Consider the following 26458-nt stretch of genomic DNA (forward strand, 5'->3'; position numbering starts at 1 on the left):
ATGAATTAAGTGAATGAATGAGTGAATGATCTCAAATCACCAACTCCCAGGTCAGTATTCTGTAGCTCTCAGTGTCCAGGAGATCCCGGTTGAGGTGCCCGTGTCAGAGCGAAGAGCAGATCCAGGTCATCTCCTTCACTCATTCTGAGGGACAGAGACAGTGAATGGTCTGGGGGAAGGTGGGGCATGTTGGGTGTTGGGGTGGAGGTTTAGTTTGGGACCGCTGGTGTCACATGTGACAGGAATCTCTTCTGTACAGATGTCAGGTCCTGGAACATCCCGCTACTGTGTGCCCCATGCCCCAGCCCCTGCCTGGCTCTCAAATGGCCACCATTGTCTCTCTATGGCCCCAGTGATGAAGAAGATGGCAGTTTTCCCAGAATCCTTCACATCAAGATTCCTCGTCTCCTTCCTCTTTCTCCAGCTGCTCACAATAGGTTCAGGTAGGAGTTTCTTTTCCATTTCATTGTTCCTTGGGGTTATCACAGAGAGAGAGAAGAGATCTCCCATGGGATGCCAGTGTGAACATTTCTTTCCATAGATCAGAGCTGAGGGGATTGATTGTAGAGAAGCAGCATGGCTCAGTGGAAAGAGCAAGGGCTTTGGAGTCAGAGGTCATGGGTTCAAATCCCGGCTCTGCCAACTGTCAGCTGTGTGACTTTGGGCAAGTCACTTAACTTCTCTGTGCCTCAGTTACCTCATCTGTAAAATGGGGATTAAAACTGTGAGCCCCCTGTGGGACAACCTGATCACTTTGTAACTTCCCCAGCGCTTAGAACAGTGCTTTGCACATAGTAAGCGCTTAACAAATACCATCATTATTATTATTATTGTATCTTTCTTCAATCAGTGGTGTTAATTGAGCACTTACTGTGTGCAAGGCACCGTAGTAAGCACTTGGGAGAGGACACTATAACAGAGTTGGTAGACATATTCTTTGCCCACAAGGAGCTTAGAGTCTAGAGAGGGAGACAGACATTAAAATAAAGAAATGAATGGCAAGTATGTACACAATTGATGGGGGGGCTGAGGGTGGGGAGAATAATTGGTGCAAATCCTTATGAGGAAGGGAATGATAGGAGAGGATAGGAGGGCTTGGTCAAAGAAAGCTTCTTGGAGGAAATGTGCTTTTAATAAGGCTTTGGGAAGTGGGGCCAGTGATCATCTGAGAGATGTGAAGGAGAACGTGGGCAATGGTTCGGTGGAGAGACTGAGGTATAGTGAGGTGGTTGGCATTACAGGAGCAAAGTGTGCAGACTGGGTTATAGTTGGATATCAGAAAGGTAGGGTAGGAGGGATGAGCTGACAGGGCTTTGAAACAGATGGTAAATTGTTTCTGCTTGGTTGTTACCAAACCATTGCCCACGTTCTCCTTCACATCTCTCAGATGATCACTGGCCCCACTTCCCAAAGCCTTATTAAAAGCACATTTCCTCCAAGAAGCTTTCTTTGACCAAGCCCTCCTATCCTCTCCTATCTCGGTAAGTGGGTAAGTTCTCGGTAAGTGGGGAAACAGTGACTAAATGTTTTTTTGTAGAAAAATCATTCATGTAGAGAAGCAGCATGGCTCAATGGAAAGAGCACGGGCTTTGGAGTAAGAGGTCATGGGTTCAAATCCCTGCTCTGCCAATTGTCGGATGTGTGACTTTGGGCAAGTCACTTAACTTCTCTGTGCCTCAGTTACCTCATCTGTAAAATGGGGATTAAGACTGTGACAACCTGATCCCCTTGTAACCTCCCCAGTGTTTAGAACAGTGCTTTGCACATTGTAAGCACTTAATAAATGCCATTATTATTATTATTATTATGTAGCAGAGTGAAGTATGGACTGAAGTGGAGAGAAACAGGAAGGAGGGAAGTTGGCCAAGAGGCTGATGTGGTAATCAAGGTGGGATAGGAGAAACGCTTGGATTAATTTGGTAGCAGTTTGGTTGGATTTTAGCAGTCTTGTGAAGGATGAACTGACAGGATTTGGTAACAGATTAAATATATGTGTTGAAAGAGGGAGATGGGTTGAGGGTAATGCCAAGTTCATGGACTTGTGAGAGGCAGGATGGTTTACAATGGTTTACAGTTTACAATGATGGGAAAGTCAAGGGGAGGACAAGATTTGGGTGGGAAGATAAGGAGCTCTGATTTGGACATGTTAAGTTTGAGTTATCTTTGGGTCATCTAAGTAGAGATGTCCTGAAGGGAGGAAGAAATGTAAGATTGTAGAGAAAGAGAGAGATCAAGGCTGGAGATGGAGATTTAGGGATTGTCTGCACGGAGCTGGTAGTTGAAGCCATGGAAGCAAATGAGTTCTCCAAGGGACTGGGTGTAGATGGAGAATAGAAGGGAACCAGATACCCCATGGTCCTTCAGAGGACAGTCAGGGAGCAGGTCTGCCCTAACCTTAGGGATGTGTCTCCTCCTCCCAGCAAATCCCCAGTTCCAGCTCCTCTCTCACTGTCTCTCTTTGTTACAGCTCAGTTTGTTGTGATTGGACCTGCTGAACCCATCCTGGCCTTGGAAGGGGGAGATGCTGAATTACTTTGTCACCTGAACCCTAAGCAGAGTGCTGAGTTCATGGTGGTGAGATGGTTCCGATCCCAGCCATCTAACGTCCTACACCTGTATGGGAATGGAGAGGAGCTATTTGGAGAGCAGATGGAGGATTATCGAGGGAGGACGGAGTTGGTGACAGATGCCATGGATTATGGAAGTGTGGCTGTGAGATTACACAATGTCAAAGCCTCCGACGAGGGAAAGTATCACTGCTCTTTCTATGATGGCCTGCAAGACAACCTAGCCCCTCTGGAGCTGCAGGTGGTTGGTGAGTGGCTGGTTTTTCATAGTGACCAATGGAGGATTTTTCTCTCTCATTATTACATAGCCTCACAGATAGTCCTGGCCTTACCCAGAATCCCTTACAGCTTCAGCACTCTACAGTGTCCACTCTTCATTCATTCATTCAATCATATTTATTGAGTGCTTACTGTGTGCAAAGCACTGTACTAAGTGCTTGGGAGAGTACAGTATAACAATAAACAGCTACTTTCCCTACTCTCCACTCTTCTTGCTCAAGGTCCTGTCCTACTGCCCCCAACCCCCTGCTAGCCCACAGGCAGCATTGCCCAATGCAGCGCTTCCATGTAACATTTTTCATGGGTCAGTCTCTTCCTGGGTCTGTTTCCAGACTAGATTCCTGTGATTTTGAATAGCCTGGGGCTAAGATACGGTGCAAGACAGGACACCCCCTCTCACCTGCTGGACAGGATTTTCCCAGGAAACATTCATGTTTTCTAATGAATAAATAAATAATGGTGGTATTTGTTAAGCGCTTATTATGTGTCAAGCACTGTTCTAAGCACTAGGGTAGATACAAGGTAATCAGGTTGTCCCACGTGTGGCTCACAGTCTTAACCTCCATTTTATAGATGTGGTAACTGAGGCACAGAGAAGTTAAGTGACTTGCCCAAAGTCAAACAGCTGACAAGTGGTGGAGCTGGGATTAGAACCCATGACCTCTGATTCCCAAGCCCGTGCTCTTTCCACTAAGCCACGCTGTTTCCCATGGAGGGACCTCTCCTGATGAGGGGCAGGGTTGAGGCAGGACCTGGTTTTGGTGGTCCCAGCTTAATCTGATTGGGATGGGGCAAGGCCCCTCTGGGTCTGGATATGCTCCATCATATATGGACTGGTCAGGGGTCACATGGAGTCAGGGAGGGTTTGGTGGAGGTGGGGTAAGGTGAGGTCAGGTTGGTTGGGGAAGGGTCTATGGGGGAAGGGACAATAGGAGTAGTAATAATACTAAAAATAATAATAATAAAATTTGCATTTATTAGGTGCTTACTATTTGCCAAGCACTTTACCAAGCCCTGTGGTAGATAACATTGGGTAGGGACCGTCTCTATATGTTGCCAACTTGCACTTCCCAAGCGCTTAGTACAGTGCTCTGCACACAGTAAGCGCTCAATAAATACAATTGAATGAATGAATGAATGAATAACAGCATAAGCAGATCAACAAAATCTGTCTCCCACATGGCTTCCCTGTTTCAAGTTGGATAGAAGGAGAGGTTTTAAGGCTCTCAATCAACTCTCCCTTTCCTACCCAGAAACAGAGGATAGAAAATGGGCTTGGAAGTCAGAAGGGCCTGGATTCTAATCCCAGTCCACCAGTTGTCTACTTGTCTACCTTGGGCAAGTCACATAACTTCTCTTTGCCTCAGTTACTTCATCTTTAAAATGGGGATTAAAACTGTGAGCCCAATGTGGGACAGGGACTGTGTTCAACCCCTAGAACCTGGCCCTTCTCCTCCATATTGGCTTACCCAAAGAGTGTAGCTTAAAAAATGGAATGATAATGATATATTATCTATCATTCTATTTATCTATTCTGATGCTATTGATGCCTCATTTTGTTGTCTGTTTTCTCCTTCTAGACTGTGAACCCATTATTGGGTAGGGGTTGTCTCTATCTGTTGCTGAATTGTACTTTCCAAGTGCTTAGTACAGTGCTTTGCACACAGTAAGTGCTCAGTAATGAATGAATGAATGATAAGCTTGTATCTACCCCAGCACTTAGAAAAGAGCCTGAAACATAGTAAACACTTAACACATACAATTATTATTATTATTACTCACTTTCCTCCTCAAATGCCAACCTACTCTATATAACTCAATCCTGTCCCTCTTGATGTCGCCCAATGTTCGTGTCATCCCTCCCTATTCATTTTTATAGAACTCCCTCCGTATTCGTTATTATTATTATTACTGTTGTTATTATTACTATTATTGTTGTTAAGCACATACTACCTGCAAAGAGCTGTTCTAAGCACTAACATAGATAGATACAAGGCTATTAGGCTTAGGCTGGACACAGTCCCTGTCCTGCATGCGGCTCACAGCCTACATAGGAGAGAGTAGGATTTATTCTGCATTTTATAGATGAGGGAACTGAGGCACAGAGAATTCAAGTGAGTTGCCCAAGGTCACACAGCAGACAAGTGGTGGATCCAGAATTAGCATCCAGGTTCTCTGTTCCCAGGCTCGCCTTCTTTCCCCTAGGATGCGACCTTAATAATGCTTTAAAGGTGGAGAGTGGTGGTCTGGCTTATATGGAGGGGGAGAGAGTTCCAGGCTAAGGGGAGGATGTGAGAAAGGGATTGGCAGCAAGATATTCATTCGTTCATTCATTCAGTTAAGGGATTGTCACTATTTATTACTGTATCATCCTTTTCCAAGTGCTTAGCACAGTGCCCTGCACATTCACTGCAAGTCACCCCCTTCCTCAAAAATCTCCAGTGGTTGCCTATCAACCTCCATATCGAACAAAAACTCCTCACTCTTGGCTTTAGAGCTCTCCATCACCTTGCCCCTTCCTCCCTGATGCTGTTTACTTGGTTTGATGTCTGTCTCTTTGCCCTCTAGACTGTAAGCCTGTTGTGAGTGGGGATTGTCTCTCTTTATTGCTGTATTTAATGTACTGTCCAAGCGCTTAGGACAGTGCTCTGCACACAGTAAGCATTCATTAAATACAATTGAATGAATGAATGTCTCCTCCCACACAACTCTAACTCCCCCAGACCCTGGGAAAAGGCTGGAATTGCCCCATGTTTGCCGCTGATGATATTTTTGGGAATTCTATTTCAGCTCCCCTCTTCCCGACGGCTCTGTCCTTGATGGTGGCCCTGGGTGTGACCCTCCCTGTGCTGGGACTGCTTATCGCTGGGGGTCTTTTTCTCAACTGGAAACAGCACAGATACAAAGGTAAAGAAGACAGAATATTCCCGTAACATCCCCATTACTCAGGGAAAGGCAGGAGTCTAGATGAGGAAGGGAAAGACAGGTCAGAGGTCAGAGCTCCCAAATTCCCAGGAAAGACAGGTCCCCAACCTCACACACACGACCCATAACTTGACATTGTTTCCCCCAGAGAAATGACCAACCGACTCCTGTGTCCATGCCAATGGTCACTCATGGGGGTGGGGAGACAATAAGGAGTAGAAACCCTTACTCCAATGACCAGAACCAACCACTCACCTTGCACTTTCTACTGCCACCCTCAATCTCCCCAGAGCAGCCGCAATCTGAGCGGAGGCGGGAGAGACGTGAGCTCTGGGAAACACCGACTGGTCACAAACAACGGGCTCTTCCTGGAGATTCCGAGGACAATGATCACCATTCCTGATCCACGGATCATTCCCTGAGCAGTAGGGATTCTTTCTGTGGGGCCAGTCCCCTGCCACATATCCGAGAAGCTAACCCCTCCAACCTCATTTCAACCCCTGCCAGCCCACCCCCAGTTCTCCCATTCCGGAGGGTCCCTGACTTATTTCTGTTCATTTTCAGAGAAACTCCTGTTGGAACTCAGTAAGTTCTGTGTTTCTTCCATTTCTGTCATTTTCTCACGTTGGTGTTCGCGTTCTCTCCATCAACCTGGTGACGTCTCCTCTCTCTGTTTTCTTTGCAGGGCAGACACTGGTAGAGTTACGCCCCAGTAAGTAACCCTAACAAGCTCTGTGATTTCTGCTCCTTCCCACCTCGGGGGTCCTGGCCCTCCTTGGCTCCCACCCTGAGGCCCAGACTCAGGACCTTGTCCGAGCCTTCGGGCAGGTTCTGTGTGAGCGCGGCAGTACCCGGGGGGTCCCGCGGGGAAGGGGCCACAGCTCCGGAGCGGCCCCCTCGACTCCCCCCCGGGGGGCTCCTCTGTCCCTGCCGCCCCCTCCGGGCAGCCCTCCTGGTGTCTGCGGCGGGGCCGCTCCCAGGCTCTGGCTCTGAGCCCCCAACGCTCACCCACACACTCTGTCCACAGCCCATATCGTTCTCGATCCCGACACGGCGCATCCCCTGCTGGTCCTGTCGGAGGATTGGACACGGGTGACACTGCAAGACACCTGGCAGAAGCTGCCCAACAACCCGGACAGATTCACTGGTTCTACCAGTGTGCTGGGCCGCCAGCGCTTCAACTCCGGGAGACATTGCTGGGCGGTGGAGGTCGGAGAGAAAAAAATTTGGTATCTGGGGGTTTGCAGGGAAAATGTGAGGAGAGCAGGGGGAATCTCAGTGTCACCTGCGGATGGATTCTGGACCGTGAAGAAAGAGGAAGTTGAATACTGGGCGCTCACCTCCCCTCGCGTCTTTCTCCCCCTGACCACACCCCCTAGCCGGGTGGTGGTTTACCTGGACTACGAGGCTGGAGACGTCTCCTTCTTCAGTGGCACTGACGGATCCCACATCTACACTTTCCCCCGCACTGCCTTCTCTGGAGCCCTCCGACCTTTCTTCTGGCTTTGGTCTCGTGATCCAACCCCCCTGACCATCTGCCCTGTGCCCAGTGGGGCTGGGGGAGACCCGATTCCTGTCCCCTCTCAAGACACCTAAGTGACCCCCCTCCTCCCAGGGGTGGGACCAGCCTCAGCTGCTGGGGAGTGGGATCCCCTCCCTGGGGCCGATGCCTCATTACTCCCTCCACCCCACCCCAGTCCATCCCTAGGGTCCCTCCTGCCCCTTATGGAGCTGCCCAGCCCCTGCTCTCTGACCCCTTCAGTTCTTCCGCCCCTCCTAGGGTTGCAGCTGCTTATGTCCCTGGCTCCTCTGCTGCTCCCCCAGGGCAGGCCCAGGCTGGGGATCTGTGTCTACCACTGCTCTTGGTGCAGAGAGAGTGTCCTTGCTGTGGGCAGTAAAGCAGCCGCTGTGACTCTGGTCCATCAGTGGAGGTTTCCCAAGTGCCACTGCCCCTCCTGCTGCTGCCACCTCCCCTGGACCCTGAACTCCGAGAGCAGAGGGGCAGCTCGCCTCCACCACCACAATGTTTGGAGGCTCCGATTCTCCCCACTCCTCCACTCATGGCGGTGGGACAGCTTGGAGCTTCGGTCTGTCAGTCAGTCCATCGTATTTATTGAGTGCTAATTGTGTGCAGAGCATTGTATTAACTGCTTGGGGGACTACAATATAACTATATAACTGACACATACCCTCCCCACAGCTAGCTTACAGTCTAGAGGGGGAGACAGACAATGTAAATAAATGAATTATGGATACATACATAAGTACTATGGAACTGGTGGGGGGCAGGGATGCATAAACAGAGCAATCTCAGCATTTAGTGCAGTGCTCGGCACATAGAAAGCACATAACAAATACTATTTAAAAAAAAACAAAGTGACAGACCTAAAGTGGGAAGAAGAAGACAGAGAGCAGACAAAGATCACACCAAGGTTGTGAGTTTCTGGAAGGTGGTGACTGGGGAACAATTGTTGCTCACTTACCTTGCACAATAATAACAATGGTAATAATAAAATAATAATAATAAGTACAACTGTGGTATTCATTAAGAGCTTACTAGGTGCTAAGTACAGATAAGTAGCATGGCCTCGTGGATAGGGCACAGGGTTGGGAGTTAGATTGGGGTACTGATCACCTCTTTGCCACTACTGTGTGACTTTGGGCAAACCATATAACCATATGCCTCAGTAATCTCATCTGTAAAATGGGGATTAAGACTGTGAACCCCATGTGGGACAAAGACGGTGTCTATCTTGATTAGCTTAGTACAGTGCCTGGCACATAGTAAGTGCTTTACAAATATCCTTTTTTTTAAAAAAAAAAAAAAACACTGTTATAAGTGCTGGAGCAAATCCAGTCCAATCAGGTTTGACACAGTCCCTACCCCACCTGTAGGTCATAACCATCTCTCTCCACCCCAGACGGTTGGCTGTTGTTATCATCCATGCATTCACAGAGAAGCTTGAGATTGTCAGGTTGGCACTCCCTCTCACTCTTCCCTTTGCCTGTCCCCCACCCCTTCCCCCCCCTCCTGTTCCCCAACCCCTTCCTCCATTGTTCTCCCATCTCCCCTTTCCTCCCAACTCTGATCAGCACTTTGCCATTCCTCCAGCCCTAAACGTGCCACTTATTTCCCTTCTACAACTCTGCCTGAAAATTCCTCTGCATCCTTGTGCTCTCATTGGCGCTCATTTTCTCTACGCGTTTGGTGTTTCTGTATTCACCCTTTCCTCATGTGCCCATCACTGTTCCCATCCCTTTCCAGCTGGAAGCACTGCTCAACAACACCTGGGAAAGCAGTGTGGCCTAGTGGAGAGAGCCCAGGCCTGGGAGCCAGAGGACCTGGGTTCTAGTTACTGCTCCACTACATACCCACTGTGAGACCTTGGGCAAGTCACTTCACTTTTCTGGGCCTCAGTTACCTCAACTGTATGATGGGTTTAAAACTGAGGGCCCCATGTGGGATATGGACAGTGTCCAAGTTAATTATCTTCCTCCTACCCCTGGCTTAGTGATTTTCTGACATGTAGTAAACACTTAACAAATACCATCACAATATTTGGAATCCTCTTGGGCTTCCAAGTTCTTCTTAAACCCTACTAACGGTTCTTGGTGGAAGCTCTGCCTATAAGGTGGTTAGGCTTGCATCCTGTGGTATATAAGTGGAGGAAGGAGGCAGATTCAGCCCTCGGAACCCCCCCGTTGACTCCAGAATTCCCAGTGGGGGAAAGACCCTGAGAATTAGGGAGTGGATTTGGGGTTGCAATAGGGAAGACAGATGAGGGAAGAGGTAAAAAATATCTGGCAGACTCGTCGAGGAGAGATGAGAATTTTAAAGAGAGACGGGAGGGGAAGGAGAAGACCTGGGCGTGGTTCATGGGTGGAGTGTCTGTGGAGCTCCCTCAGCTCATCTGGGATGAAATGATAACTCTGCTTTGTGGCCAAATAAAATTTAGACATTTACAAATAAAATTCAGACTTGTTACTTTTGATCCTTTTGAAATACTCTAACTCTCCAAAGGCAGATCCTTTGCACACTTCACTCTTCTAATGCCAAGCTACGCACTCTACCTCAGAATCATCTATCTTGCGATCAACTTCTCACCAATGTCTTGCCTCTGGCCTGGAAAGTCTGCCCTCTTCATATCCGACAGTTCGTCTCCCTCCCTTCGAAACCTTACTGAAAGAACCTCTCCTTTAAGAGACCTTCCCTAACTAAGCCCTCATTTCCTTTTTCCCCCTTTTCCTTCTGTGTCACCCTGACTTGCTCCCTTTATTCACCCCATGTTCCCGCCAGCCCCTCAACACTTATGTCAATATATATAATTTCTTTATAAAAATGTCTGTCTCCTCCTTTAGACTGATTGATCACTGAGGGCAGGGAATGTGTTCTATTGTAGTGTTGTAGTCTCCCACGTGAGAAGCACCATTCACTAGTGGATAGAGCATGGGTCTGGGAGTCAGAAGAGCTGGGTTCTAGCTTCTCTGTGCCTCAGTTACCTCATCTGTAAAATGGGGATTGAGGCTGTGAGCCCCATGTGGGGCCAGTCTGAAACACTTGTATCTCACTCTAAGCTTAGTACAGTGGCTCACACATAGGAAGCACTTAACAAACACCATAATTGTTCATTATTATGATTATCTGATATCTACTCCAGTGCTTAGTACAGTGACTGGCACATAATAAGCTTTTAACAAATACCATTAAAAAAGCACTTTAGTACAGTGCTCTGCACATAGTAAGTGCTCAATAAATACAACTGACACTGACTGACTGATTCCTACTTAGAGGCACAAGAAATCATCCTTTTATGCATACTGCAATCTAGGCTTTATATTTGTGGTACAGATAACTTATGATTCAGGCAGATCTCTCCCTCCCAAGCCATGGGCTCCTTCCCTCACACTTGCCTGGGGGAGCAGGAGGACAGAGGGATCCAGCTGGGGTGCATGTTGGCTGGATGGTCCCTGGAGCCCCAGGTGTGATGGACAGATGCCAGGGGAGAGACAGTCTCTGTCCAAATTCCAATCTGGCAATGGCCTGTTTGGTGTGGTGGCATCCATGATCATCCGAGAAGGCTCTGTGGATACCATGTCCTGCTCCGTCCAGAATGCCCTCCTCAGACAGGAGAAGGGGACAGGGATTTCCACAGGAAATCCCCCAGAAATGGAGAATTCCATGGGGAAAGTCCTGGCCAGTATACCCCTGGCCCAGTGGTGATGGAGGGGAAGCAGACTCGCCTTGACTCCATGAGGATTCTGTTTTGGCAGGAACTGGCCAAGCACAGCAGGGGTGGAATCAGGGAGAAGCCAGAAATTCAAACAAAGAACAAGGCCCTTCCCTTCTTCCCCAGTCCTTGGATGGAGATGGGGAAAGAGGAGCTGGGGATCATGGCATATAGTGACTGAATGAAGAGACCATTTTGTCTCCTCCTCCCCATAGCAGGAAGAAGAGTGGAGGCTTCACTGTGTTTTCTTTTAGACTGTGAGCCCACTTTTAGACTGTGAGCCCACCTTTTAGACTGTGAGCCCACCTTTTAGACTGTGAGCCCACTGTTGGGTAGGGACTGTCTCTATGTGATGCCAATTTGTACTTCCCAAGCGCTTAGTACAGTGCTCTGCACATAGTAAGCGCTCAATAAATACGATTGATTGATTCTGGGGACACTCGGGATATCTGGGTGCAGAGACACAGGTTGGACCTGAAGCCCTCTCTCAGAAGGCTCCCCTCCCCTCTCCCTCCTCCTCACCTTCTAGAAGGGCTGTAGTCCTCTCCAACTCCTTGGGATCACACTCATCACTGAATGCGACTCTTGTGAATTCCTCAGCAGAGCCCTTCTTCCCAAAAACTAATCTCTGAAAGAGAGCTACAATTGTGATCCTCTCAATTCTGGGATTTTTCATTTTTCTAATGGTATTTGTTAAGTGCTTACTATGTGCCAGGCAGTGTACTAAACTCTTGGGTAGACACAAGTTAATCAGGTTCGACACAATTAATGTTCCACATCAGGGTCACAGTCTTAATCCCCATTTTACAGGTGAGGTAACTGAGGCACAGAGAAGTGAAGTGACTTGCCCAAGGTGACACAGAAGACAAGTAGTGGAGCTAGGATTAGAATAAGGATCCTCTGACTCCGATGCCCATGCCCCTTCCACTGTGCCATGTTTAGTCTCATAATCGCTGTCTGTATGACTTTTATTTGGTTGTTCCATTATTAACTCCAGGGCAGCTGACAAACGAGGATGAAGCAGGAGAAAATGAAGAGACTGCAACGCAAAGAGGCAAAGAAGGAATCTAATCCTTTCTGGTTAAGCCTGACTCCTTTATATTGTCAGCCCATCAATTATCCTTTACACGAACATGGATATTGATTGATTAATTTATCTATTTATTTTTGACATTTCGGCTCTCCCCAACTGTCAAAGACCTTCTGAAATCCCACCTCCTCCAGGAGTTTTTCTCTGATTAATTTTTCTTCTCCCCAGTTCACATCCTCCAAACTATCAGCTCAGCACACTGGTACTCACAACTTACTTACTTCCCTGTACCTGGAAATTATTTCAGTGTCTTTCTCCCCCATTAAAATGTAATTTCTTTGAGGATAGAGATAGTGTCTATTAATACTAGTGTGCATTTCCCAGCAATTAGTACAGTATGATGCCCAGGATAATCTCTCATTAACATCATTTATTGATGGATTGATATTGTACACAACAATTTATGTAATGGCATGGCCCTTAAGAGCTTACTGTGTGCCAAGCACTGTTCTAAGAACAGGGGTAGATGCAACCTAATCAGGTTGGACACTGTCCTTGTCCCACATGGGGCTCAGAGTATAGGAAAGCAGTGTGGCTTAGTGGAAAGAGCACGGGCTTGGGAGTCAGAGGACGTGGGTTCTAATCCCAACTCTGCCACTTACGAACTGTGTGACTTTGGGCAAGTCACTTAACTTCTCTGTGCCTCAGTTACCTCATCTGTAAAATGAGGATTAAGACTGTGAGCCCCACATGGGACAACCTGATTATCTTGTATCTACTCTAGTGCTTAGAACAGTTCTTGGCACATAATAAGTGCTTAGCAAATACCACAGTCATTATTATAATTTAATATACTCTATCATTCAATTTTGAACAATACCAGTTCATTGGTTTCCCTCTCAGTCTTCCAACTGCCTCGGGTGAGTTCTGCCAGTGGCCGATAAGACATTCAAATGCGGCCTTTCTTTTGGAGGGTGGTGCCCTTCAACACCAAGTGTTGGAACTGATCTTGGAGAAGCAGCTTCAGGGCTCAGTGAGGTGAGCCTGACTAGCCACCAAATAACGGAGAATCTGCCCTTCTGTCGGGGCTGCCGGCTTTGACGGCCCAGGGAGGAGTCGGGCTGGTGAGTCTGGGGGTATCCTGCTCTCAGGGGTGGGAGCTGAATTCTGGGGAAATTCTCCTGGACATTGGACAGGAGTAGGTGTGAGTACAGGATGTAGAGGGGCATGGGGGGTGGGAGATGTTATGAAGGCAGCCCCAGCCCCAGAACAGCTAGAGGAAGGGATGGCTGGGTTGGGGGTGCCCACAAGGAGGGATTGGAGGGGAAAGATAGAATATCCCAAACTCCCTGGAAAGTCAGTCAGTCAATCATATTTATAGAGCACTTACTGTGTGCAAAGCACTTTACTAAGCACTTGGGAGAATACAATAACAGACATATTCCCTGCCCACAAAGAGCTTAGAGTCTAGAGGGGGAGACAGACATTAATATAAATAAATTACAGAATTAATAAGGCGGGGGGGAGTCAGGGTGACACAGAAGGGAATTGAAGGTAAGGAAAAGAGGGCCTAGTCAGGGAAGGCCTCTTGGATGAGATATGCGTTCAGTAAGGCTTTGAAGTGGGGGAAAGTAATTGTCTGTTGGATATGAAGAGGGAGGGCAGTCCAGGCCAGAGGTAAGACGTGGGCAAGACATTGGTGGTGAGATAGAAGAGATCGAGGTACATTGAGAAGTTAATATTAGAGGAGTGAAGTGTGTGGGCAGGGTTATAGTAGGAGATTAGCGAGGTGAGGTAGGAGGGGGCAGCATGATTGAGTGTTTTAAAGTCGATGGTGAGGAGTTTCTGTGTGATACAGAGGTGGATGGGTAACCACTGGAAGTTCTTGAGGAGTGGGTGAACATGTCCTGAACGTTTCTGTAGAAAAATTATCCGGCAGCAGCGTGAAGTATGGACTGAAGTGGGGAGAGAAAGGAGGCTGAGAGGTCAGCAAGGAGGCTGATACACTAATCAAGGTGGGGTAATATAAGTCATTGGATTATCATTATAAGTAATAATAATAATAATAATGGTATTTGTTAAACACTTAACTAAGTGCCAGGCATTCTACTAAGAGCTGGGGTGGATACAAGCAGATAGGGTTGGACATAGTCCCTGTCCCACCTGGGGCTCACAGTTTCAATCCCCATTTTACAGATGAGGGAACTGAGGCCCAAATAAGTGAATTGACTTGCCCAAGGTCACACAGCAGACAAGTGGCAGAGCCGGGATTAGATTCCATGACCTTCTGACTCCCAGGCCTGTGCTCTATTCACTACAGCATGTGACAACCCAGGGAGGAGTCGAGCTGGTGATTCTTGGGGGACCCTGCTGTTGGAGAGGGACCTGAATTCTGGGGAAATTATTCTGGACAGAGGTGGTGGGGTAGGGGCCTGCACAGGATGTAGAGGGCAATGTGGGGGGATGGGAGATGTCCTGAGAACTGCCCCTCCCCCAGAAGTACGAGGTGGCTGGGGTTGGGGTACTCTCAGGAAGGGGGCAGAAGGGAAAGACTGAACACCCCAAACTCCCTGGAATGGGTAGAGTCTCTCCTCCTCTACCCATTAACCCCAATCCCTGGATTGTTCTGGTAGCCCCCTACCTGTACTCCTCCTGACCCCTGAATAGGGAGGGCTGGTCCTTCCTTTACCCCACAGAAGTCCTCACCCTGTGCCTGGGGAAGCAGGAGGCAGAGAACCCAGGCTGACCCACTGTCCAGCCTCAGCTTCCTCCCCAACCTGCTGGGGGAGGGTGAGTGGTCTGGGGAGACAGCAGGCAACTGGGGAGAGAACAATCAGAAGAGGGAGGCTGTGGAGAGGGGCTGGGGGCCATCAACCCCCTGCCCCTCTATTCCCACCTGAAGACTTCAGAGGGGAGTAGTGGATGGGGGAGGGAACATGAGGGTGGGGAACTGAGAGGAAAGAGGGAGCATTCACACACTGCAGTGCTGACCCCAGATCCACGAAGTTGAGGAGTCCTGGAGGGAGCTGCAGAGAAGCAGGGCCAGTAAAGGGGCAGTAAGGTCAAGGTGTGAAGTTATACTGTTACTCACCATCCTCTGGGGCACAGGGGAAGAGGAGGGGTGATATAACTGCACAGAGGGAACCAATGGATGCTGGAACCTGACAAAACTCATTGTCCATATTGAAGCCCAGAAAAGCAACTGTCAGACAGACTCCAGAGCCTGGAGTTTAATCATCCTGATTCTCCCCATCCCAGCCTTCCTGCTCCCAGGGGAATCTTCCCTTGAATCCAGCTGGGCATGGGCAGGGGACAGGAGGAACCCAGGTCTTCAAGTCAGAAGAACTGGATCTAATCCTGGCTCCACCACTTTCCTACTGTGTTACTTTGGGCAAATCACTTCACTTCTCAGGGCCTCAGTTTTCACATTTGAAAAATAGGGATAAGATAACTTTTCTCCTTGTCCATTAAAGTGTGAGCCCTGGGTGGGACACAGACTGTGTCCAATTTGACTACAGGGTGTCTATGTCAGTATTTAGTGCAATACACTTAGTGTTTTATAAATTTCATTATTATTGTTGTAGTTACTATTATTATTACTATTAGCTCTCAGTAAACATGTGCAGGGACTGCTGCATTTGGTACGATGTTGTCAAGGGGGCTGGGCCCTCCCCCTTCTTTTTCACTCTCCCACACCCCCAAACTGCCCCCATCACTCTGGCCTCACACTGGTCTGGGGAAGGCGGGGTGGGGATGGGGACAGAGGAGGGAGTTCTCCCTTGGTGGATGTGTTCTCCCTTGGAGAACTCAAACACTCCCATAAGCTTCAACTAATAATAATAACAATAATAATAATAATAATAATAATAATAATAATAATAATGACATTTATTAAGCGCTTACTATGTGCAAAGCACTGTTCTAAGCGCTGGGGAGGTTACAAAGTGATCAGGTTGTCCCACAGAGGGTTCACAGTCTTAAACCCCATTTTACAGATGAGGTAACTGAGGCCCAGAGAAGAGAAGTGACTTGCCCAAAGTCACACAGCTGACAATTGGCAGAGCCGGGATTTGAACCCATGACCTCTGACTCCAAAGCCTGCGCTCCTTCCATTGAGCCACGCTGCTTCTACCACCTCTATGCAAATGATTCCCAAATCTCCATCTCCAGCTCTGATCTCTCTCCCTCTCTGCAGTCTCACATTTCTTCCTGCCTTCAAGTCATGTCTACCTGGATGTCCTGCTGATACCTGAGACTTAACATGTCCAAAACAAAAAAACTCTTTTTCTTCCCACACTAACCCTGTGTCCCCGCTGACCTTCCCACCACTGTAGACAGCACCACCATCCTTCCTAACTCACAAGCCTGTAACCTTGATGTTATCCTTGATCCTCTCTTTCATTCCGCACATGTATTTAATCTATCACTAAATCCTGTTGGTTCAACCTTCACAATGCTGCCAAAAATCCCTCCTTTCCTTTCCATCCAAACTGCTACCTTGTTAATCCAAGCACTTATCCTATGCCGCCTTGATTACTGTATCAGCCACCTTGCTGACCTCCCAGCCTTCTGTCTCTCCCCACTCCAGTCCATTCTTAATTCTGCCACCTGTATCATTTTTCTACAGAAACATTCAGTCCATGTTTCCCCACTCCTTAAAAACCTCCAGTGGTTGCCCACCCACCACCTCATCAAACAGAAACTCCTTACCATCAGCTTTAAAGCACTCAGTCACCTTGCCCCCTTCTACTTCACCTTGATACTCTCCTACTATAACCCAGCCTGCACCTTTCACTCACCTAATGCTAACCTTCTCACTGCATCTCAATCTCGTCTATCTTGCCGCCGACCTCTTGCCCACATCCTGGCTCTGGGCTGGAATGCCCTTCCTCTTCTTATCCGACAGACAATTACTCTCCTGATCCTGGATCCTCCCCTACTCTTGTCCCAACTGGGTCCATTATGGCTGCCGAGGACCCGGGAGGGACTCAGGGGTCCTCAAAGTGGGGAAACAGTTCTTACCATGGGGTTCACATGGATCTAGTCTGGGTCCAGGAGAGGAGGATCCTCCCACCATCATTTTTATTATTCAACAAAACAGAGTGCAGTGGGGAGTCCAATCCAGAGTCCAGCCCTCAACCTGTCCTACTTTCACTTCTACAGTGGCTGGTTGGGGCAGGGTGATGTGGTAGGAGTCTACTAAGAACCAGTTCCCAGGGTCCCCTTGGGGGCTGGGACCCCTTGAAGTGCCCAGTCCACAACTCAGCCCTGCAAGGCTCCCACACCCCTGCTCCGACACCGGAGATGCAAGATGGAGACAAAGGAAACCTCCCAATCCTTCTGCTGACATTTGACTGCTAATCTCAAACCACCAACTCTCAGGTCATTGTCCTGAAGCTGTGAAGGTCCAGGAGATCCTGGCCAAAAGGACGGAGCTCTGACCCTCCTGCCTGTGTTGAAGTGAAGAGCAGATTCAGGTCACCTCCCTTACTCTGAGGGACAGAGACTGGGAGAGGTCTGGGATGGGAGGGGGTGTTGGGGATTTATATCTGGGTGCCTGGGGCAAGAAAGTTGGTTTGGTGACACACGAGACAGGAAACTGACCTGGACCAATGTCAGGTCCAGGAGTCTTCCACTACTGTGTGTCTCATGTCCCAGCGCCTGTCTAGCTCTCCGATGGTTAGTGACAGGTATTGACTGAGCCACCATTTTCTCTCCATGGCCCCAGTGATGAAGAAAATGGCAGGTTTCCCAGAATCCTTCATGTCCAGATTCCTCCTCCTCCTCCTCCAGCTGCTCACACTGGGTTCAGGTAGGTGTTTCTGTTTTATTTCACTGCCCCTTGGGAATGTCTTAGAGGGAGAGAAGAAATTCCCTGTGAAACACCAGTGTGAATGTTTCTCTCCAGAGATCAGAGCTGAGAGGATTGTATGTCCTCTCAATCAATCAGTAGAATTAATTGAGCACTTACTGTGTGCAAGACACTGTAGTAACTTCTTGGGAGAGTACAATGTAACAGAGTTGGTAGACACATTCCTTGCTCACAAGGAATTTACAGTCTTGAGGGAGAGACAGACATTAGTATGAATAAATTAATTGCAAAGATGTATATAAGTGCTGTGAGGCAGAGGGTGGGAAGAATAAAGGATGCAAATCCAAGTGCAAAAGTGATACAGAAGGGAATGGGAGGAGAGGAAATGAGGGCTTGGCCAGGGAGAGCCTCTTGCAGGAAACGTGCTTTTAATAAGTCTTTGAAATCAGGGAGAGTGATCATCTGTCAGATATGAAGGGGAAGGGGATTCCAGGCCAGAGGCAGAGGGAGGGTGAGGGGTCGGTGGGGAGATAGATGAGATTGAGGTACAGCGAGTAAATTGACACTAGAGGAGCAAAGTGTACAGACTGGGTTGCAGTAGGGAATCAGGAAAGTAAGGGAGGTGGGGGCAAGCTTATTTTAAAACTGATGGTGAGAAGTTTCTGCTTGATATGGTGGTGGATGGGCAAACACAGGAGATTCTTGAGGAGTGTGGAAACATGGACTGAATGTTTTTGTAGAAAAATGATCTGAGAAGCAGAGTGAAGTATGACTGCAGTGGGGTGAGACAGGAGGCAGGGAGGTTAGCAAGGAGGCTGATGCAGTAATCACAGCAGGATAGGATAGGTGCTTGGATTAATGTAGTAGCAATTTGGGTGCAGGGGAAAGGGTGAATTTGTGAAGATTGAACTGGCAGAATCTGGTGACACATTGAATATGTACATTGAATGAGAGAGACTTGTCAAGGATAATGCCAAGTGAGACAGGGAGGATAGTGGTCCTGTTTACAGTGATGGGAAAGTCGGGGGAAGACAGGATTTGGGTGGGGAAGATAAGGAGTTCTGTTTCAGAATGTTAAATTTGAGTATATGTGGGACATCCAAGTCAAGATGTCCTGAAGGCAGGAGAAATGTGAGATTACATTTGATTACAATCAATAAATATGATTGATTGATTGATTGATTGATTGATTACAAAGAAGGAGAGAGATCAGTCAGGCAGTCAGTCAGTCAATCATTTTTCTGGAGTGCTTACTGTGCAAAGAGCACTGTACTAAGCACTTGGGAGAGTACAATATAATAATAGACACATTCTCTGCCTACAACAAGCTTACAGCCCAGGAAGGGAGGCAGACAGTAATATAAATGAATAAATTACAGACAAGTACATAAGTGCTTTGGGACTGGGAAGGGAGATGAATAAAGGGAGCATGACTGGGAAGGGAGATGAATAAAGGGAGCATGACTGGGAAGGGAGATGAATAAAGGGAGCATGTCAAGGCAGTGTAGAAGTGAGTGGGAGAAGAGGGCTTAGTTGGGGAAGGCCTCTTGGAGGAGATGTGCTTTCAATAAGGCTTTGAAGTAGTAGAGAGTAATCATCTGTCAGATATGAGGAGGAAGGGCTTTCCAGGCCAGAGGCAGGAGATGAGGGAGAGGTCGGCGGTGACATAGGCGAAATCTAGGTACAGTGAGAGGTGTGATGCCTGTTTACTTGTTTTGATATCTGTCTCCCCCTTCTAGACTGTGAGCCTGTTGTTGGGTAGGGACCATCTCTATATGTTGCCAGCTTGTACTTCCCAAGCGCTCAGTACAGTGTTCTGCACACAGTAAGCACTCAATAAATACAATTGAATGAATGAGTGAATGAATGCTCTGCACACAGTAAGTGCTCAATAAATACGACTGAATGAATGAATGAATTAATTAATGAAAGTGTGCAGGCTGGGTTGTAGTAGGAGAGTAGTGAGGTAAGGTAGGAGGAGGCAAGGTAATTGAGTGCTTTAAAGGCAATAGTGTGGTGTTTCCGTTTGATGCAGAGTTGGATGGGCAACCACTGGAGTTTCTTGAGGAATGAGGAAACGGCCTGAAGATTAGGGCTGGAAATGTAGATTTGGGAATCATCTGCATGGAGATGGTAGTTGAAAGCCATGGAAGAGAATGAGTTTTCCAAGGGAGTGGGTATAGATGGAAAATAGAACAGGACTGGATACCCCTGAGGTTGGTTTCACCTTCACAACTTCACTAAAATCTGCCCTTTCCTGTCCATCCAAACTGCTAATCTAATCAGTTATCCTATCCTGCCTTGATTACTATATCAGCCTCCTTGCTGACCTCCCAGCCTCCTATCTTGCCCCGCTCCAGTCCTTACTTCACTTTGGTGACTAGATCATTTTTTACAAAAACATTCAGGACATGTTTCGCCTCAAGAAACTCCAGTGGTTTCCCATCCACCTCTGCAACAAACACTGCTCACCACTGGCTTTAAAGCACTCAATTAACTTGCCCCTCCCTACCTCACCCCGCTACTCTCTTACTAAAACCCAGCCCACACGCTTCATTCCTCTAATGCTAACTTCTTACCACAACTCAATCTCGTCTATTTTGCCTCTGTGCCCTCATCCACATCCTGCCTCTGGCCTGGAACTTCCTTTCTCCTCAAATCTGACAATTATTCTCCCCCTCTTCAAAGTCTTATTGAAGGTACATCTCCTCCAAGAGGCCTTCCCTGACTAAACCCTCCTTTCCTCTTCTCCCACTCCCATCTGCATCACCTTGATTTGCTCCCTTCATTCATCCTTCCTTCCAGCCTCACAGCGCTTATGTCCATATCTGAAATGTATTTATTTATATTCATGTCTGTCTCCCCCTCTAGACTGTAAGCTCATTGTGGGCAAGAAACATGTTCATTTATTGTTATATTGTACTTATCCAAGTGCTAAGTACAATGCTCTGCACACAGTAATCGCTCAATAAATATGATTGAATGAATGAATGGAATGAATGAAAGATCTACCTTCCCCTGGTAGGGGTGTCCCCCCCCTCCCACCAAGCCACGGCTCCAACTCCTCTCTGACTGTTTCCCTTTGTTACAGCTCAGTTTTCTGTGATTGGACCAGCTGAGCCCATCCTGGCGTTGGAGGGGGGAGATGCTGAGATGTCCTGTCACCTGAACACTAAGGAGAGTGCTGAGGACATGGAGGTGAGGTGGTTCCGATCCCAGCTTCCTAACATTGTGCACCTGTACCAGAATGGAAAGGACCAGTTTGGAAAGCAGATGGAGGAGTATCGAGGGAGGACAGAGTTGGTGAAAGATGCCATGGATTATGGGAGCGTGACTTTGAGAATACACCATGTCAGAATCTCTGATGCGGGAAACTATCACTGCATTTTCATTGATGGCAGGGGGTATGATGACGAAGCCCCTCTGGAGCTGCAGGTGGTTGGTGAGTGGCTGGTTGTTCATTGTGACCAATGGAGGATTTTTTACTCCCATTCTAAGGCAGCCTCTCATACAGTCCTGTTCTTACCCAGAATCCCTTACAGCTTCAGGAATCTACAATATCCGTTCATCTTTCCCAGAGTCATATCCTACTGCCTCCAACCCCTTGCTAGTCCACAGACAGCACGGCCTCGATCACTGTTTCCATGGGTCAGACTCTTCCTGCGTTGGTTTGCAGACTGGATTCCTGTGATTTTCAATAGCATGGTGCTAAGACGGATCTCAGGGCAGTACACCTCACTCTCACCTACTGGGCAGGCTTTTCCCAGGACACATTCATGTTTTCTAATGTTAGGGTCTCTCCTGACCCAGGGACTGTCAGGGTCGGAGCAGGACTCTGTTTTAGTGGTCCCAGCACAGTCTAGTTGGGATGGGGCAGGGCCCCTTTTGGGTCTGGTTATGCTCCATCATTGCGGGGACCAGTCAGGGGTCACATCAAAAGAAGTAAACAGGCATCAATATAAATAAATATAATTATAGATATATACACAACAAAACAAGTAAACAGGCAGTGAGTCACTAATAATAATAATAATAATGATAGCATTTATTAAGCACTTACTATGTGCAAAGCACTGTTCTAAGCACTGGGAAGGTTACAGAGTGATCAGGTTGTCCCACGGGGGGCTCACAATCTTCATCCCCATTTTACAGATGAGGTAACTGAGGCACAGAGAAGTTAAGTGACTTGCCCAAAGTCACACAGTTGACAGTTGGCGGAGCCAGGATTTGAACCCATGACCTCTGACTCCAAAGCCCGGCCTCTTTCCACTGAGCCACGCTGCTCCCTGTGAGCAGCGTGTATTATTAGACTGTGAGTTTCTTGTAGGCATGGATCCTGTCTATGAACTCTATTGTACTATACTTTTCCAAGTACTTAATACAGTCCTCTGCATTCAGAAAGTACTCAGTAAATACCACTGACTGATATATTGATAATAGTTGTTTTATCCCCATTTTATAGATGAGCTAATTGAGGTACAGAGACATTAAGTAACTTGTCAAAGGTCACAAAGCAGGATCCAGGATTAGAATCCAGTTCCTCTGACACACAGCCTCATGCTCTTTCCATTATGCCTCTCTTCTCCATTGGTTACCAGCAGAGGTTTGTGAGCATCACACACTCTGTCATACAAACACAAACACATATACATGCATACAAACTTGAGCAATGAAAGAGGAACAGTCTGAGTGGGGGCTCAGGTCATGGAAGCAGAAAATGGAGGTATGGAGTGAGGTTGGGAAAGAATTTGGGGTCCAGGCCAAGGTAGCAACAGAGTTCAGGACTCTCCTCACCCCTCCTGCCCTTCTCCCCCTAGTTAGAATCCCTGGGTGCTGCACTGCTGCTCCTCGCCCCACTCCTTTCCCAAAGGAAGCACTGGCAGGGTGGACACAGACAGCGGGAGCACCAGGGGAAGAGATATTTTCTTGGTTCCATGGGGATCCTGTACTGGAGGAAACAGTCAAAGTCCGAGAATGGGGAAAAGGGAAGTGAGACTCTCATGTTGAGCACACAGCTCTTCTTGGGGAATCACAAGAGTCTCTTTCTCCTCCCCAAACCCACTGCCCCCCTCACCACAGCCCAGTCTGGCCAGGGAAACTCTTGACCTTTGTCCTTCCGTAAAGTGCTCTTGGTGCTACTCAAATCACTGGGGTGCCAGCCCTGCACCTCCTCCTTCTCCCAGACACAGGAGGGGAGACCAGGGGTCACTGCCCCTGCTCTGGGCTCTCAGCATGTCCTGGAGCAGAGACACAGTGAGGAACTGGGACCCCTGGTCATTCCTCCCCCAGAGCCCAGGAAAAGGCCATACTTGCCTCACGTTTCCCTCTGATGGTATTTTGGGGATTTCTATTTCAGCTCCCCTCTTCCCGACGGCTTTATCCTTGAAGGTGGCCCTGGGTGTGAACCTCCCCGTGTTGGGACTGCTGATCGCTGGGGGCCTTTATCTCATCTGGAAACAGCACAGGGACAAAGGTAAAGGAGTGAGAATGTTTCTGAGACATCATCCTTGTAGGAGGGGAAAGGCAGTAGACCAGACAGACAAGGGAAAGAGAAGTCAGGGGTCACTGCCCCCAGTTGCCTGGCAAAGACAGATCTCCAACCTCACACACACAACCCATAACCTGACATTTCCCCCAGAGGAAGGACCAACCAACCCTGTGTCTGTGCCAACTGTTATTCATGGGGGTGGGGAGACAATAGGGAGTAGAGACCCCGGCTCCCGCTGATCTAGTTCAGACTGCAGCCCACTAATGCCCTTGCATTTTCCTATTGCCACCCCCAGTCCCCAGTGCAGCCACAATCCCAGCAGAGGGGGGAGACCTGAGCTCCGGGAAATGCAAACTCAACACAATCAACAGGCTCTTCCTGGAGATTCTGGGGACAGTGGTTACCATTCCTGATCTGTGGATCATTCCCTGGGAAGTGGGAGTCTTTCAGAGGGTCCAGTCCGCTGCCACATGCCCCAGAAACTAAACTCCTCCAACCCCATTTCATCCCCTGCCAGCCAACCCCCAGTTCTTCCCTTCTCGAGGGTCCCTAACTTATTTTTGTTGCTTTTCAGAGAAACTCCTGATCGAGCTCGGTAAGTTCTGTTTCTCCCACTTCTGTCAGTTTACTCAATTTGGGGTTTGTGTCCTCTCCACCAGGCCCATGACGTCCCCTCTCTCTCTCTTTCCTTGCAGGGTGGAGCCGGGCCCAGATACACCAGAGTAAGTGACCCTGACATTCTTTGTGGTGCCTTCTCCCTCCCACCTCGGGGGTCGTGGCCCTTCCCATCTCCATCCTTAAGAGACTGACCCAGGGCCATTCCCAGATTCTTCTGCGACCTCCTCCTCCTCCCCCTATTTCTTTCCCTCCTCTTTCTCCTCCTCCCTGGTGCTGTCAGGAGCCCCAGAAGCCTCCTGGAATGGCTGGACCAGAATAGGGGGGCACAGGGGAATTGAAGCCCCAGGCAGGAACTGAGGATCGTCAGCAGAGACCCCAGGGGTCCTGAGCCCTGGGGGCGGGGAGGAGCGATGACGTTGTATGCGGTGTTTTGCGGGGGAGGGGCGAGTCCTGGGTGAGCGAGGCGGGGCCACAGCCCCAGAGGGCCGATCCCTGCCGCTCAGAACGGTCCAGTCCAGCCGAGGGGGTGTCGTTCCCCCCCCCCATCTCCCCGGGGGGGCTTCTCGGTCCCCGCCGCCCCCTCCGGGCAGCCCTCCGGGGCTCCTCTCCGCCCGCTCTTCTGTCCGCAGCCCCCAACGCTCACACACACGCTCTGTCCGCAGCCAACGTCACTCTCCATCCAGACACGGCGCATCCTTATCTCGTCCTGTCCGAGGATCAGAAACGGGTGACAATGGGACACACACTTCAGGACCTGCCCTCCAACCCGGACAGATTCAGTCGTTCTCCCTGTGTGCTGGGCCGCCAGGGCTTCACCTTCGGGAGACACTGCTGGGAGGTGGAGGTGGGACAAGCGACTGTGTGGTACGTGGGGGTTTGTAGGGAAAATGTGTGGAGAAAAGAGTGGATCTCAGCGACCCCTGCGTATGGATTCTGGACCTTGGAGAAAGATGGAGATAGATACTGGGCCCGCACTTCTCCCCTCACCCGTCTCCCCCTGACCAGAGCCCCCCTCCGGGTGGTGGTTTACCTGGACTACGAGGCTGGAGACGTCTCCTTCTACAGTGGCACTGACGGATCCCACATCTACACTTTCCCCCGCGCCGCCTTCTCGGGGACCCTCCGACCTTTCTTCCACCTTTATCGCATCGATGACTCCCTGACCATCTGCCCTGTGCCCGATGGGGCTGAGGAAAGCCATGTCGTCCCCCCGCCAGGGAGACCCCAGTGACCTCCCCCCCCCCCCCCCAAGGGGTGGGACCAGCCTCAGCCCCTGGGGATGGGGTTCCCCTCCCTGGGGACGATGCCCCATTGCACCCCCCCCCCTCCCCAGCCCAGCCCCAGGGTCCCTCCTGCCCCTTAGGGAGCCGCCCGGCCCCTGCCCTCTGCTCCCTGCAGCTCCCCGGCCCCTCCCAGGGCTGCAGCTCCCTGTGTCCCCGCCTCCTCCGCTGTGGAATGGGTGGGGAGGAAGAAGAATGGGGAAAATAGTGTGAGGAAAAGCCAGCAGGATTTAGTGGCAGCGTGGAGAACCGGTGTGGCCTTATGAGCAACGGGTCAGAGGATCAGCGTTCGAATCCCCACCAACCGTTTTGTGACCTTGGCACTTCTCTGTGCCTCAGTTAACTCATTTGTAAAATGTGGATAAAGACTGAGCTCCATGTGGGACTTGCACTGCGTCCAACCTGTTTATCCTGTATGATCATAATTTTGGTACTTGTCAAGTGCCAACTCTGTGCCTAGCACTGTTCTAAGCAATGGGGTAGATACAAGTTAATCAGGTTGGACACAGTCCCTGATCCACACAGGGCTCACAGTGTAAGTCGAGAAGCAGTGGGGCCTAGCAGAAAGATTATGAGTCTGGGAATCAGAAGGACCTGGGTTCTAATTCCTGCTCTGCCACTTCTCTGCTGTGTGACCTTGGGCAAGTCACTTCACCTCTTTGCACCTCAGTTAATTTATCTATAAAATGGGAATGAGACTGGGAGCCCTATGTGGGATGGGAACTATATCCAGCCCAATTATCTTGCATCTAACCTAGCGCTTAGTACAGTTCTTGGCACATAGTAAGCGCTTTAAAAACCCCCACTATTACAGAAGCAACGAGGCTTAGTGGATAAAGCATGGGCCTGGGAGTCAGAAGGACCTGAGTTCTAATCCAGCCTCTGCCACATGTCTGCTGTGTGACCTCGGGCAAGTTCACTTCACTTCTTTGTGCTTCAGTGATCTCCTCTGTAAAATAGGGATAAGAGTAATAACGATTATCGTGGTATTTGTTAAATATGTACTGTGTGCCAGGCACTGTACTAAAGGCTGGGGTGGATACAAGCAAATTGAGTTGGACGCAGTCCCTGTCCCGTGTGGGGCACACAATCTCAATCCCCATTTTACAGCAGTATGGCTCAGTGGAAAGAGCATGGGCTTGGGAGTCAGAGGACGTGAGTTCTAATTCCGGCTCTGCCACTTGACTGCTGTGTGGCCTCGGGCAAGTCACAACTTCTCTGGGCCTCAGTT

The 26458-nt window shown here is 49.0% G+C and overlaps 1 protein-coding gene and 1 pseudogene across 1 annotated transcript; both read left to right on the top strand.

Annotated features, from left to right (window-relative positions):
• Positions 1-343: 343 nt before the first annotated feature.
• Positions 344-7669, top strand: LOC119946981 (annotated as a pseudogene).
• A 3164-nt stretch (positions 7670-10833) lies between these two features.
• Positions 10834-25435, top strand: LOC119946982 (butyrophilin subfamily 2 member A2-like). The gene is given in 10 exon segments (XM_038768461.1): positions 10834-10988; positions 12933-13046; positions 14726-14757; positions 17758-17841; positions 20933-21283; positions 23198-23314; positions 23904-23924; positions 24025-24051; positions 24610-25140; positions 25143-25435. Coding segments are annotated over 10 exon segments (1725 nt in total).
• The last annotated feature ends 1023 nt before the right edge of the window (positions 25436-26458 follow it).

Source organism: Tachyglossus aculeatus, chromosome Y4, assembly GCF_015852505.1.
Source record: "Tachyglossus aculeatus isolate mTacAcu1 chromosome Y4, mTacAcu1.pri, whole genome shotgun sequence".
Lineage (NCBI taxonomy): Eukaryota > Metazoa > Chordata > Mammalia > Monotremata > Tachyglossidae > Tachyglossus > Tachyglossus aculeatus.